The following is a 13336-nucleotide window of genomic DNA, read 5'->3' as shown; positions in this document are numbered from 1 at the left end:
GTTTACAGAGCAGTATAAGCAGCAGCAATTTACCTCATACGGGTAGAGCAATGCCCTCTATACCACTAACAACAACATAAAGTTTCCATACAATTTATATGTACAAAACTGTTAAGAAGCTACAACCAGGTAACATTTATTATCTTGAACATTTTTTATTTAAAGCAAATTAGATGTTCACAATTACAGAGCAGTGAATTAGTGGAATGTTAACCCAAAGAGCAAATGTGGAAAACACTTTTAAGTACTGTGAACTATTTCTATATGAAGATTATACCTTGATAAAAGACTAAAGTAATCAGCTATACTCCCTGATTATTATTACAGTGTTATCTTTTAAAATAAGGTAAACATCATAATTAATGTAAAAACATTGTTTGAATTGCAGTGCCTTAGCTGCAGTGAAGGAAAGATGTGTACAAACTGCCTTATACTTCTACTAATAAATGATCAATTCAAATCATATTGGGTGCAACTGACACTAAAAACATTGACAAGCAAGATAACATTAAAAGTTAAAAGACAAATAACAGCCACACATAATAATAAATTTTGTTCTCACATGGTGAACTGCCAGGTGCTATCATATACTTAGCTGCACAGGTGGACACTCTCCCTGCAATATATTCTGCGTTCCCGTAACACTCCTGGCCTCGACCTTTGTTAGTCATTTTTCTCACCTATCCAGCCCCTTCCCTGTTCCCATTCCAGCAATACACAACCCTCATCCCATCAACACACCCAGTCTTTTTACCTCTCTCCTTTTCTGCTCCCCCCCCCCCCACCTCTCCCCTGCCCACCGTCTAACCCCCAAACTACACCTAGCTGCCCTACCCTCTCTCCACCTCATCGTTACACACTCCCCAGCAGCACTTCACTGTCCCCCACCCATACCCAGCTCCCCCCCCCCCCCCCCCGCCTCCTCCTTCCCCACCTGTAGTGATTAGCAGACTGGACTCACATTCGGGAGGATGACAATTCAAACCCGCGTCCAGCCATCCTGATTTAGGTTTTCTGTGATTTCCCTAAATCGCTTCAGGCCAATGCCAGGATGGTTCCTTTGAAAGGGCATGGCTGACTTCCTTCCCCATCCTTCCCTAATCCGATGGGGCCTATGACCTCGCTGTTTGGTCCCCTCCTCCTAAACCAACCAACCAACCTTACCCCACCCAGTTGCTGCATGTGGCTTCAGCTGCCAGCGGCTTCAGTCGTGTGTGTGTGTGTGTGTGTGTGTGTGTGTGTGTGTGTGTGTGTGTGTGTGTGTGCATGCGTGTCATCTATTTTTGACAAAGGCCTTGTTGGCTGAAAGCTTATATTGTGATAGTCTTCTTGTTGTGTCTATATGCGACTCAGCAACTCCGTAACATCATTCACACTGAAACAGTGACTATATGGTAGAAGCTCTTTGAAGAACACTGATGCTATTTACCTACAAGAAGATTGTTTCCTTGGTTGGGTCTACAAAGCCCTTGTATTTTGCACATAAGACACAGTTGATCTAATTTTTTTCAACAAGACGAATTTCCCAGTGGCTTTTTGAACTTTACATCACTTTCTTCCATTGCTAAGCATGGGTTTATTCTTTGTCCAGGAGATAAGAAAATGGTTGAATTACATATGCGAAACAACTGTCTTCAGAGTTGCCACTGACATACATAGTAAGAGCTTGGGTCAGTGATAGAGACCCTTTCGTGCTTCTTCCCCCCCCCCCCCCCCCCCCTGCCCACAAGCAAGGGACAGAGGTCCTTTCATCATAGCATGTTATGCTGATTGAAGGAGTGTTATTCTGACAATATCTTATTTGCTATAAAATTGTGACTGAGGTCCTTTCCGAATGAACCAATTCAATTCCCTTGACAGCCTCATTATGCAAAATTATTTGTGTCTTTAACAACAATAACTTTTTCTCTAAATATTAGTGGGCTTTAAATATAATTTTCAACATTGCGAAGTGGCCAAACTTACAAGGTGTAGTGACTGAAGACATTTCCACAGTGCATGCAACGTGACCAGAAGGATTTCCATTTGGATCAGCATATTTTCTTTCTTCTCCTGTCACAAGATCGCAGGGTGTTCCCTGGAACCAACACAAATAAAATTTTCCTTGCATTGATAGTACTATATGATTACGTAAGCAGTGAAAGTTGAATGTCATAAAACAATTCTGCTGCAAGGACAGATTTTTAAAGAAGGAAACTTATGTAGTCTACATAAAGTACATTCATTGGCATATGCAAATAGACTAAGTTCAGCTGTTAAAGAAGTGTTATGCAAAATATAAGTCAAAAAATATATTAGTACTGGAGTAAAGCTTTTTTACGTATTTAATGGTGCAGTTGCACCCATACTTTATAACATGTATCTTGAAGAACAGGAAGATCTGTCAAATTTTCAAATTACTATAGACTGATTCATGAACAAGTTGCGCAGTTCAAGTCACGGACGGGGACTGCAGTGTTGCGGTTCCAAGTGCAACCAGACTACGCTTTAAAGTCCTTTCATTCAGCAGCTTTTAGATGATCATTTTACAGCTTCCTCCAAGAATTGTGCAACAACAAAAACTCTGTAATTAGTATTATTTAGATTAAAACAAAACTATTTGTTTCTATTTTTCTTTCTGTCAGCACATGTGAACCTTCACCATACTTTATACAACACTGTCTTGGCTGTAAAACATGGGTATAGCAAGTTCTCTGGAAATGGAAACAAATTTTCAGCACATGTCATTGTGTGATGTGTCAGATATGAATGCTAAGTTTTGAAAATTGAAGGAAATACTTCCGCTAATGGTAACATTTACTAACAATATTTCTAAGTTCTCTCTGGTTGCTCCATCAGCTGACATTAAGACATTACCAATCAGTGTATGTTGCAGCCCATCTCTGACACCAAAAGAATGCTGTTCCAAGGCTAGGATCGTATTTTAAGTAGTCAAAGAAAGGTAACAACACTATACAGGAGCACGTGTGTGTGTGTGTGTGTGTGTGTGTGTGTGTGTGTGTGTGTGTGTGTGTGTGCACGCACCTCATGCGGGTGGGGGGAGGGAGGGGGGTGGTCATGTCTCTAGTTTGAGAAAGGGAAGCAAGCAAGTTTCTTTGTGCCGTAGCAGCCGGTTATTGTGTGCTAATCTACTAGAGCACACTGTAAATGTTGTACCAAAATTATGCCATTTTACTTCGAATGCAAGCTGAAAATTTCACGTAAATTATGTCAGTTCTCTTCAAATGCACACTGGTATGCAAATGAAATGGATAAAAAAATGTTTTGTAGCGCACTCTGTGCAATATCTAGAAACCAATGTTGAGTTCTGAAATATTCAGACACAGTATGAACAACTCAGCGAATGGGTTGCAGCTGTCTGTTTTCTACTGCACACACTTTGTTGTGATATCATCCCTGGTGGCAGTATGACAGTGTTTTCCGTGTATGATTGTTAGGTGATCTACTAAAGAGCTCCTTTCGCAGTAGTCCCTTAGAGGAGAAAGTGAGATTTAAAAAGGTAGGTAGATGTACTTCAAAAGGAAGTCTAACAACAGAAGAGCATGGGGTAAGGCTCACCACTTTGGCTTACATAACACTGATAATTTTGAAATACTTGCAAGATAATTTTGATCAACTTCTTAACTGTCCAGAACCAATTCACTCATAAAAATCTATAAGAAGATTTACCCCCAACTATCAAAAAAATTGAAGAAGTTATAAAAACCTTAGAGAAGATTCTATTACAGCAGAACTTTTGAAATGGTCTCTACCAAAAAAATTTTTAAAAGAAAGAGCTAAAATTAATCTCTGAGAAAACCTGGAAAACAGAAAATCTCACAGGAGAGTGAAAGATGGCCCTGATACATCTTCCACATCAGAAAGGCAATAAACAAGATGTTAACAACAGAGGGTTTTCTTTGCAACCAGTTGCATATAACAATTTCCCAAGGTTATACCAGAGTAGAAACAATGCTGGAGAGAAATTTATGTGAATATCAGGGTGGCTTTAGGAAGGGCAGATCATGTTTTGAGCAAATATTTAATCTGAAGTCAATCATTTACCTCACACGACTGAATTCAAAAGGTCAGTATCTCTCTTTGAAATTGCATTAGCGTACCGTGTAAGTGTATAGTATGAGTGATTTTTAAAGTGCCATTATCAGAACTCCATCTTTGGCAAGTTGTCTATAGCATAGACTGGTAATTTGCGGACCTGGGTTCGATTTCTGCAGGTGCCATTTTTTCCCCTTCTTAATTCCCCAAACTGGTAAACTATCAATCATAGACTTTAGTCTATGTTCAAATAGTTCAATCTGTATACACAAAATCAGTATATTCAATTTAGTTACAGTTACTACTACTGTAAGAGATAAGGCTATAGCCACCTCACTGTAGCACACTGGCATATTTTGCACGACCCGCCACTACATTCGTATGCATCTGATGATGGCTCAAAGCTTCTGCTATTTGGTGAGTGGTCTCCTTTACACATAAATTATTTACTTTCTAGCAGGGCTTTCCTACTGTATGAAGACATATATGATTGATTTTTCACTGCTAGATCAACAATACAGGAGATCACAGTTTTCTATTAAATATTCCTGTGAAGAATGAAGAGAACTACTGCAGAGAGAACAGATACTGTTTTTCCAGCAATCTCTTGTCATTAACTCCAAGTGAAACTGTTATATGGACAACACCCACAGACAAATATTATTCATATGTAAGAAAGAAAAGGAGCATCCACTTATTAGACATAGGAAAGGAAGTATCTGACAGACTCATCAATGACCCATCACCACTGATGTTCTAAATATTAAGCATTTCACCACAAGAAAATGGGAACAAATGAAATTGATGAGATTTGCAGATGCTTCTAGTACCCATGCATTTTGAGGACTGAGAGAGATGAATGCTCACAGAGAGCAACTGCATCCTGTGCTCCACTACCACAGGCAGTACTTCTCCACTGACAGCTATAAAACTGGATACGATGCTGAAATGTGCAATTTTATTGTGCATACAGCCAGTGTCAGCTCTTGTTTGGCAATCTATCTCTTGGCTTACAGCAACTGTTTGAAACTATCAAAATTATGTTGGCACTTATTTGCTACACAGTCCCTATTATACTGATTGTCATTGTCTCAGTATAATGCTGTAACTTCACATAAGTCGATTCGTGTATTTATTCAAATGGTTCTTAATGGAACAGCTGCCTTTCCCTATGCAGTGTGCCTTAATTTGTTACACCATGCCGAATCCTCCTTTTATTTATAGTGCCTTTTGTATTTGCTGTTTTCATTCAGCTTTCTGGACAATACTTATATAATCTCTGACTCTTTAAAATTGAATGAAACAAGTCTGTACATTCAAAAACTGTTTGGTCTTTTCCGGTCCCATGATGTTTCAAAAACACTCCACAAAATAATAAATCATCTAAAAACAAGGATCAAGAGAGTACTCGTGCAAGATACCAGAATAATAATATGCAACCAAAAAACCTTAAAATTAATGAGAATAAATAATAAGAAAAATATTATGTGGAATTGAAATATATGAGAGAGGAAATAACAACAGAAGTATAACACTGATGAAGAGATGTATACAATGCAGATCATAAGTGAGAAAATTAGGGAAAGTGAACTGAGGAGGAGAATGGAGAAGCAACCGCAAATAAATCAGTGCAAATTGATTCCGTTTTGAAAGTATCAAATATCATTATGGGAGCCAGTTGGCATCTCAGGAGGCAAATTCTGGCTAATACTTTGGTAACAGTTATATTCATAAATAATGATGGTGGAACTTAATAGGTTTGTTGATAAATCATATAAAAAAAGTAAGGAAGGCAGAATTTAAGATCCTGTCAGCAACAAGGTCTGATCGATGACGTCATCACCATGCCAAAAATCCCTGCTTAAAACACATCAAACATGGCAACCAAAACACTGATCATAATACCCACAAAAATATAAATACCATGCGAAACAATGTGCAGACTAAAACCAATAAAATTAGAACAAAAACTGCAGAAAACGTGGGTTTTGGGCAAGGTCAAACTAAAAATTCAATAATAAAAAAATACCATTCAAGATGAAACACCTGAAACAGCCAAAAAATGAAACCCAACAAAACCATACAAAACACGCCATCAGATCACAGTATTCCAACCTCCAGTTAAATTATATAGCTCAACCCTACACATAGCCCCCCTCCCCCCCACAACTACAATTGCTAGTATCCAAATCTCCAGTTCACCTGCATGGCTCAACCTCAGAGCAAAATACCAATAATCCTCCTCCCAACAACTACAAAAGCTGGTGTCCAGTCCCCAGTTCAACCTTAAAATTTCGCCTCCTGATGAAATGTACGTCAACTGTTCACAGTTTTCTCAAGTGAATTTTCCTGTTCTGTTCTGTCCCCTCCCCCCTTCCTCCCCCACCCCCACCTCTCCCAACTACAAAAGTTAGTATCCCAATATCACGTTCACCTATACAGCACAACCTAGGGTAAAGTGCACTTACAGTGTCCGCAGCTTTTCTGTCGCATGTTGCAGTTGGTAAATGTATGTGTGGTGAATTATGGGAGGTGAAAAAATCAAATGATGAGTCAGATAGAACAAGATGGCACAACCCTTTAGAAAATAGTTTTCAATAAACATTGTAAGTAGATCACAGTGTTTTAATTGGGATAATTTATTTAATTAAATCATGGGAAAATGCAGGTGGATCAATGTTTGTAAACAATATAGTCAGATGTTCAATATATTAACAAATATTGGTCCATATACCTTCTCCCATGATTTAATTAAAAACAGTGACCACTTACTCAGTTTTATCCAGGTACCTACAACATCTTCTGTTTTATATGATAATACTCTACATAAAATACTCCATTGTTCATCATGTAATTTGTGCACTCCACATCACGATGACTAAAGCACACTAACTGACACATGAGCATACCTCACATACACATCACCACCCATAATTAAATTTCTAGAGCATGTCACCTCTTCATACACTACATCCTCTACAACAACATTTCACTTCCACTCCAAAACAAACACACTATGGCTCGATGATGTCACACAACATATCACAGTACAGCACAACTATATCATGGGTCAAAGCAGATGGGTGATTCCTAAAAACAAGTATACCCTAAACGTCATACAGAGCTTTGTTCATGAGGTAAACTTATTTCCTTTTGTGCGCAGTTATACAACATTTTGAAGGCGGTGAGAAAAAATTGATGTTACTATAGGTTAATGTTTTCCATATCTACTGCTCTTGTTGATAGATGATAAACTGGGCAGTTGAGAAGTTACCTCATTTTAGAGTTTGGTCTGTCCCAGATACCTCTTGAATCACCCATAGTCCGCCTTCTGTCAACCTCCTGACCTCCATAATATCCCCTACATCTCACTACACCATCACCCACTATCACTTACTTCACCCTCGATCTTGATAAATGTTACAACAGTTAAGGCAGAACAACAGGTGAAACCTTGCCATCATTTAACAAACAACCCATGTTCACTGCGACATGTTTTGTACAGGAATAACAACCACTAAGCTGGTTGAGTGCATGAAGAGGTACGAAGCAACAAACAGTCTACTTTGCGGCCACCAAGTCCACAGTTGCCGAGGATGCTCTGTAACACGAATCCAGGTACCCTAAAGTCTGCTACACCACACATGCTATTTGGATCCTCCCACCACCCTGAACTCTGGGGATGGGAACTTGCTATCTAGCGTATGTTGATATCCCACTACTCTCCTGTACTTAATCCCTGTTAACACAAATCATCATTTCTTATTAATTTTTTACATTTTATTTATTTATTCATTTTTTCTATAACCTTTTACTTTTTTATCTTCATGCAACCCCTCCCCCGACCCCCATCCACCCTCACTACCTTTGGCCTTTGGTTATCTTCCCACTTTCTTTTCTGATTTCGTCCTACTTGTAAACTACAATAATTCATTTTTCTTCCTCTTAATTCGTGTTCATTTCTCACTCTGTTCTGTCATCTATGGTGAGTGTTTGCAATGTATATCATATTCTCTCTGATGCTCCATCTTTGTCTCCCCTTGCTTTCACAACAGTTGAGTCACTCCCGTCATGGAAGTTAGTTGTTCATACTTCAATATGTGTCTTATTGACAGACCTTAAAATTTCGCCTCCTGATGGAATGTACGTCAACTGTTACATCTCTTCACAGTTTTCTGAAGTGAATTTTCCTGTTCTGTTCTGTTTCTTCAAAGTTTTCTAAAGTGAATTTTCCTGTTGATACGTAGTACTAAAGTACACTGACATAAATTTATAAGAAAAGTAAAAACTTACCCTTTCATTGGCTTTCTTGAAAACTTCAGATGCCAGTAATTTCAGGGGGCCACAATATATTCCTGATTTTGCAGCGAGGAACCTTTCAAGTGCATGGTACGTTTTCCCACTGTTTGTAGGCCCTGCATGGAATACTATTCTCCTTGTTAATGACCTTGCATTTGGATACCTTCCAAAGTAAAAATAAATTGTCAGTGGTTACCTGACAGTCAAACACACATTAGCTCTGTAACAAGTAGAACTCTTAATGACTTTTGTTCAACAAAATATATTTTTCCCAAAGATTCCTGCAGTGAGTTAAACGGTAAAAAAAATTGTTGGATAGGAGTTTGTCAATAAGTGGTGTGACAAACTGAAAAGAAACACCTCCCACCCTATAACAACTTCTAAAAAGAGCACCTTACCACTAACAAATTACATATTTAATCAGTGTTGGTAAGCCTAGATGTGTCACGTTCAGATGTAAAGGTCATCTACAATTCTGTCAAAAGCAGTAATCATCCAATTTCTAATGTTTTTCAATCCCTAAATGTTTTAGAAATGGCATTCCCTCCCACAGCACTTAAACCATTTGTGCAGTATGGACCACCAGCAGCACTCTACAATTATTATAAGCATTGTAAATTAATAATTGAGCTGATTCTGCAATGTTACAAACACAATGAGTGCACTTTCCATTCCACGACAAATTGTTCAGTTTTTATTACTTAATTTTTTTGTCACCAGAACATTATGTTTTATAAACTTTTTTTTCTATACTCTTAAACCCTTTATGAAGCTTTCATGATGTGTTAAAACTTTCACATACAATTTCAGACTACCGTAAACAACTAAACTACTTGGTTTTTCTCTTTAAATATGTTCTAAATGCTAAAGCACGAACAAATGCAAGTAATTTAGTGTTAACTGTATTAGATGGCAGCATCAACACATTTGGTCATCTACCCAATAAACTAATCATCCAAACCAGGCATGCTTATAATACATGCCACTACCCATGACCAACAGTATAAAGTTCCTGATCTGGAGCTATTTTGCTATGAGCACTACATAGGTCCACACTTTATGTCATAATATTCAGTTTCTATAGTTCTGTAGCCACTGATACACGGTATACTTGTCTGCTCAACTGGAACTATACATAACTCCTTCAGGAAATTTATTTATTTATTTATTTATTTATTTACATTTTCTTTGCGTGGAGCCATCGTAATGATGGCTTTTGCAAACGTCAGACTTAATACTACGGTTATATTCATACTTATAAAATACACTATATTCTGTAGCTGTTGCTTCTTACGTCTATTTTTTACATTTATCACATTAAAACTGATATGCTAATGCCTCATGTTACAATCACTATCTTAAAATTCATTGAAAGAATATAAACATCTTGCTATTAGAAAAGATTTTAATTTTGTTTTAAAAACAATTCCTGTGTACGTTCTTAGAGAGTTTGGTAGCTTGTTATACCAAATCAAACCACTGATATATGGGATTCTATCATTCATTTTTAACATTGTTCTGTTACGGAAATAGTTACACTTCGTTCTAGTGTTGTGATCATGTACATCACTGCCCTTGATAGCTTCTGTTGGTTGACTTATAAAAAATACAACTATTTTGAAGATGTACAGAGAATATATTGCCAGATATCCGTGCTGCACAAACACTTCACAACATGAATCTCTATGTCCCATCCCATGTATAAGTCTTATTGCTCTTTTCAGTAGTAGTAGTATTCTTTTTAAATGTACATCAGCTGCACAGCACATTGTTCAATCCCGTAATTCAGAAAGGGCTAAAGTGTTCCATAACACACTAATTTCAGTGCTTGGCTAGGAACTATCTTTGCGAGCTGGCTGAGGAGATATATGGCACTACTGACTTTTCCGCATTCGAAATTAATGTGGTATGTCCACCACAAATTTTCATCAACATATACACCCAGGAATTTACAGTTAGGCTACCATTTTCTGTTACAGAGATATTACATACACTATTCATATTGTTGTGATAAGAACTGCCTGTTTTAAATGTCAGTAGTTGAGATTTGGTGACATTCACCTTGAGCCCCTGATCACTGAAGTATTTTGTAACTTCTGTTACACCACTAGTTAGTTCAACTTTAACACAAATAAAAGTATTCAAGAATAGTCATCTCCCATATTATGGGAATCTCTTATGAGGCTCAATTTTCTTTCATTCCCGTTTCTCCAGTACAACAAACCCAATATACTTTGTGACAAATGAAATATTAAAATTGACCACTATCAATAATCACACTTCTCTCGGCAGCACTGAAATTCTGCAGTATTCTACTTCAATAACTATAGTTAGCAAACAGTTATATTTAACATGCACTGCTTTAAACAGATGCTAATCAGACTTGGGTAGGTGGTGTGTGAGAGTGGGCGGTCCTCTCTCCCATGAAGTGTGTCTCCCACTACTTATGCGTAGTTCCTGTATTTCTGCATCATGTGTGGGAAACAATTTTAATAAAAAAAAGAAGTGGCCAAGATATGCTATATGGCTGTTACGGGCATTAGGAGAGAGATTTATTAAGATCATGTCTGTATGTATGAGCTTAACAGACAAGGAAAACACTTTGGATAACACGAAGACGGACAAATTTCCGTACATGATAAGGAAAACAATGTGTGATTCAAAAGGCTAAACACTTGTTAACAATCTTCCTTTAGAACAAAAGGTACTGATGTGTGAAAGGGCAATTTTGAAGCTCAAAAAAATTGGAAAATGTGTCAGAAAGAATGCCACCAAAATCTCACTTTTGTCAATCTCTGAATATGTTCTATCCCCTCACATAAGCAGAATTTCCTCACAGTAAGCTCAATCCATGTTGTTAAAGATCCCACATTGTTTGATTTTGTAACTGTAGCAGGTCTTAAATACTTATCCGCAAAAGTAAACAGAATTCTTTACACCGGTAATAATAACATGCCTTTCATAAACTTTTCCTTCTTTCTTAACAAATGAGAAGATGAATAGTCACACTGTGGACACAAACATTTTCGTTATATTGAAAATGGAGATTAGAATCTATTTCTCACAAGATGTATTATATGCACGTTAAATGTGACATACCTTTATGCCACACACATTATCATTCAATATATAATTCATCTGCCATAAAACTGATGTTGTTCCCCCCACCCGCACCCGTCCTCCACCAAACGAACCCACAATTTGTATTGTATGGTAACTATACCAATCACATAAAGTACCTATATAAAAATATGTCATTAGCTTTACCAGTTGGCAGGCGTTCTGAGATCACTTATTTTCTTTAAATCGTCCATGCAGTCAAGATGTGGGAACATTTGTTTCGCATGACGTATGAAATATGGAAATATGTCATCAATATGTCCTGCGCCCTGTAAAATATCACTTATAACAACGTGCAGGTCGACAGGCAGTGTAGCTGCTTCCACGCAATACTGACGAAAGTTAACATAAGCCTGATGCAGGAGGTAACCTGAAACACAAAATTATTTCAGAAGACTACAAAGCCATCAGCGTGTGGTTTTTTTTACGTAGAGCTACACTTACTGTCTAGCCCATTTTCTAAGGCGAGTAGTTTGATTTCTTTCTTCTGATAAAATTGGTTTAACACTTTCAATAAATCACGTTTGTTAAGAGTGCCTGTCAACTCTTCTCCAACATTGATGTCATCTGGATTCGGTTTTATAGGTACAGGCACAAACAAATGTGATAAATTTGTATCGTCCTTCTTTCCACGAATCTGAGAATACAGGACACAACTTTTCACACATTTTCGTCTTGATTTCAGAACCGAATATGTAACGAGGCGGGTATTTGTTTTGGATGAGGTGCACGTCACGAGAAACTTTCTATAAAAACTAAGCATCCCAGTCGACATAACTACAATTTTTTATCACAGTAAAACATATTCAGCTTCAAAAATGTTTTCAAAACAAATGCGGCAACTGTACACAACATACGAACAAAAGAGAAACTCTACTTTGCAGGGGTAACAACGTGCTCTATGCACCTATTAAACAATCGACAACCGAACGACTGTCGGTATTTGTTGTAGAGGCACGAGACCATCAACGGAAAAAATTATTAAAATGAGTGTATTTTCGTGCCAATATCGGCCCACTGAGTCACGTCAGATATCCTTGTTATATCTACCACATTACTTATACTGAGTGGCTCAAGTGTGTGTTTCTTCATAATCGTCACCTACATTGTTCGACGCTTGTGTCATTGCCACAATCTCAACATTTTTACTAACGACACCGTGAAGTGAGCTAACTTGGAACATACTTCTTAACTTGGGCAAACGTGATATGTTATATTCAAATCTTCTTAGTAGGCACCCATATTAGGTGAGTTTTGTTGTGTTATGTGAATGTCTCTCAAAAGTAGAGCTGAACATTTTCTCGGTTTGACTGGGTGTTTTTAGAACTAAGTAACAAATATAATTATTAAATTTTTTACATTTCAGCCCCCCTAAAATAAATCATTGAAGAACTTTTGCTCCACAGTTCCAACATTTATGATTACATCAAACATAACCGCTATTATATGACAGAATGTAGCCTCATTAAGTTTTCATGTGTGCTAACCTATTATTGTCTGGGAAACAAAAAATCACTAAATTGACATTTTGATACTAACTTGGTACAGTGTGTCCCAAGTTACATGCCTGCTCCAAGTTAAAAGTTAAACGCATAAAATATTATTTATTTTCCTTACTGAACTGCTGAAAGGACACATAGGAAGTAAATGCTATTCTTAATCTGATTGCAGGCAAACTGGGTATATTACCATGGCCTAGAACTGTTGGTGCTAAGACTTGTAGTGGTTTTCTGGATGAAAATTTGGAAAATTGTCGATGTAAAGTAAAGGCACCGGTAGTCGATAGAACACCAGTAGTAGACACTTTCAAATAAAAGTTCTTAAAATAAGAAAATCGCTTTATTCAGAGACAGATTTTTTATTGTTGTTGTATGGTGGTGCC

General features: G+C 37.4%; 1 protein-coding gene across 2 annotated transcripts in view; it reads right to left on the bottom strand.

Annotated features, from left to right (window-relative positions):
- LOC124788893 (ATP-dependent RNA helicase SUV3 homolog, mitochondrial) overlaps positions 1–12320 on the bottom strand; it is an 87149-nt gene extending 74829 nt beyond the window's left edge. For both annotated transcript variants that reach the window (XM_047256174.1, XM_047256176.1), the window contains exons 1-4: positions 11899–12320; positions 11602–11824; positions 8329–8497; positions 1966–2077 (exon numbers count right to left, since the gene is read on the bottom strand). In XM_047256174.1, coding sequence (XP_047112130.1) covers positions 1966–2077; positions 8329–8497; positions 11602–11824; positions 11899–12229 — 835 coding nt within the window. In that variant the 5' untranslated portion in view covers positions 12230–12320. The remainder of the gene's footprint in view (positions 1–1965; positions 2078–8328; positions 8498–11601; positions 11825–11898) is intronic.
- Between the last annotated feature and the right edge of the window lie 1016 nt (positions 12321–13336).

The sequence above is a fragment of the Schistocerca piceifrons genome, chromosome 3, assembly GCF_021461385.2.
Source record: "Schistocerca piceifrons isolate TAMUIC-IGC-003096 chromosome 3, iqSchPice1.1, whole genome shotgun sequence".
Lineage (NCBI taxonomy): Eukaryota > Metazoa > Arthropoda > Insecta > Orthoptera > Acrididae > Schistocerca > Schistocerca piceifrons.
Note: the sequence above shows the minus strand (reverse complement) of the source record. Positions and strands in the feature narration are given on the sequence as shown.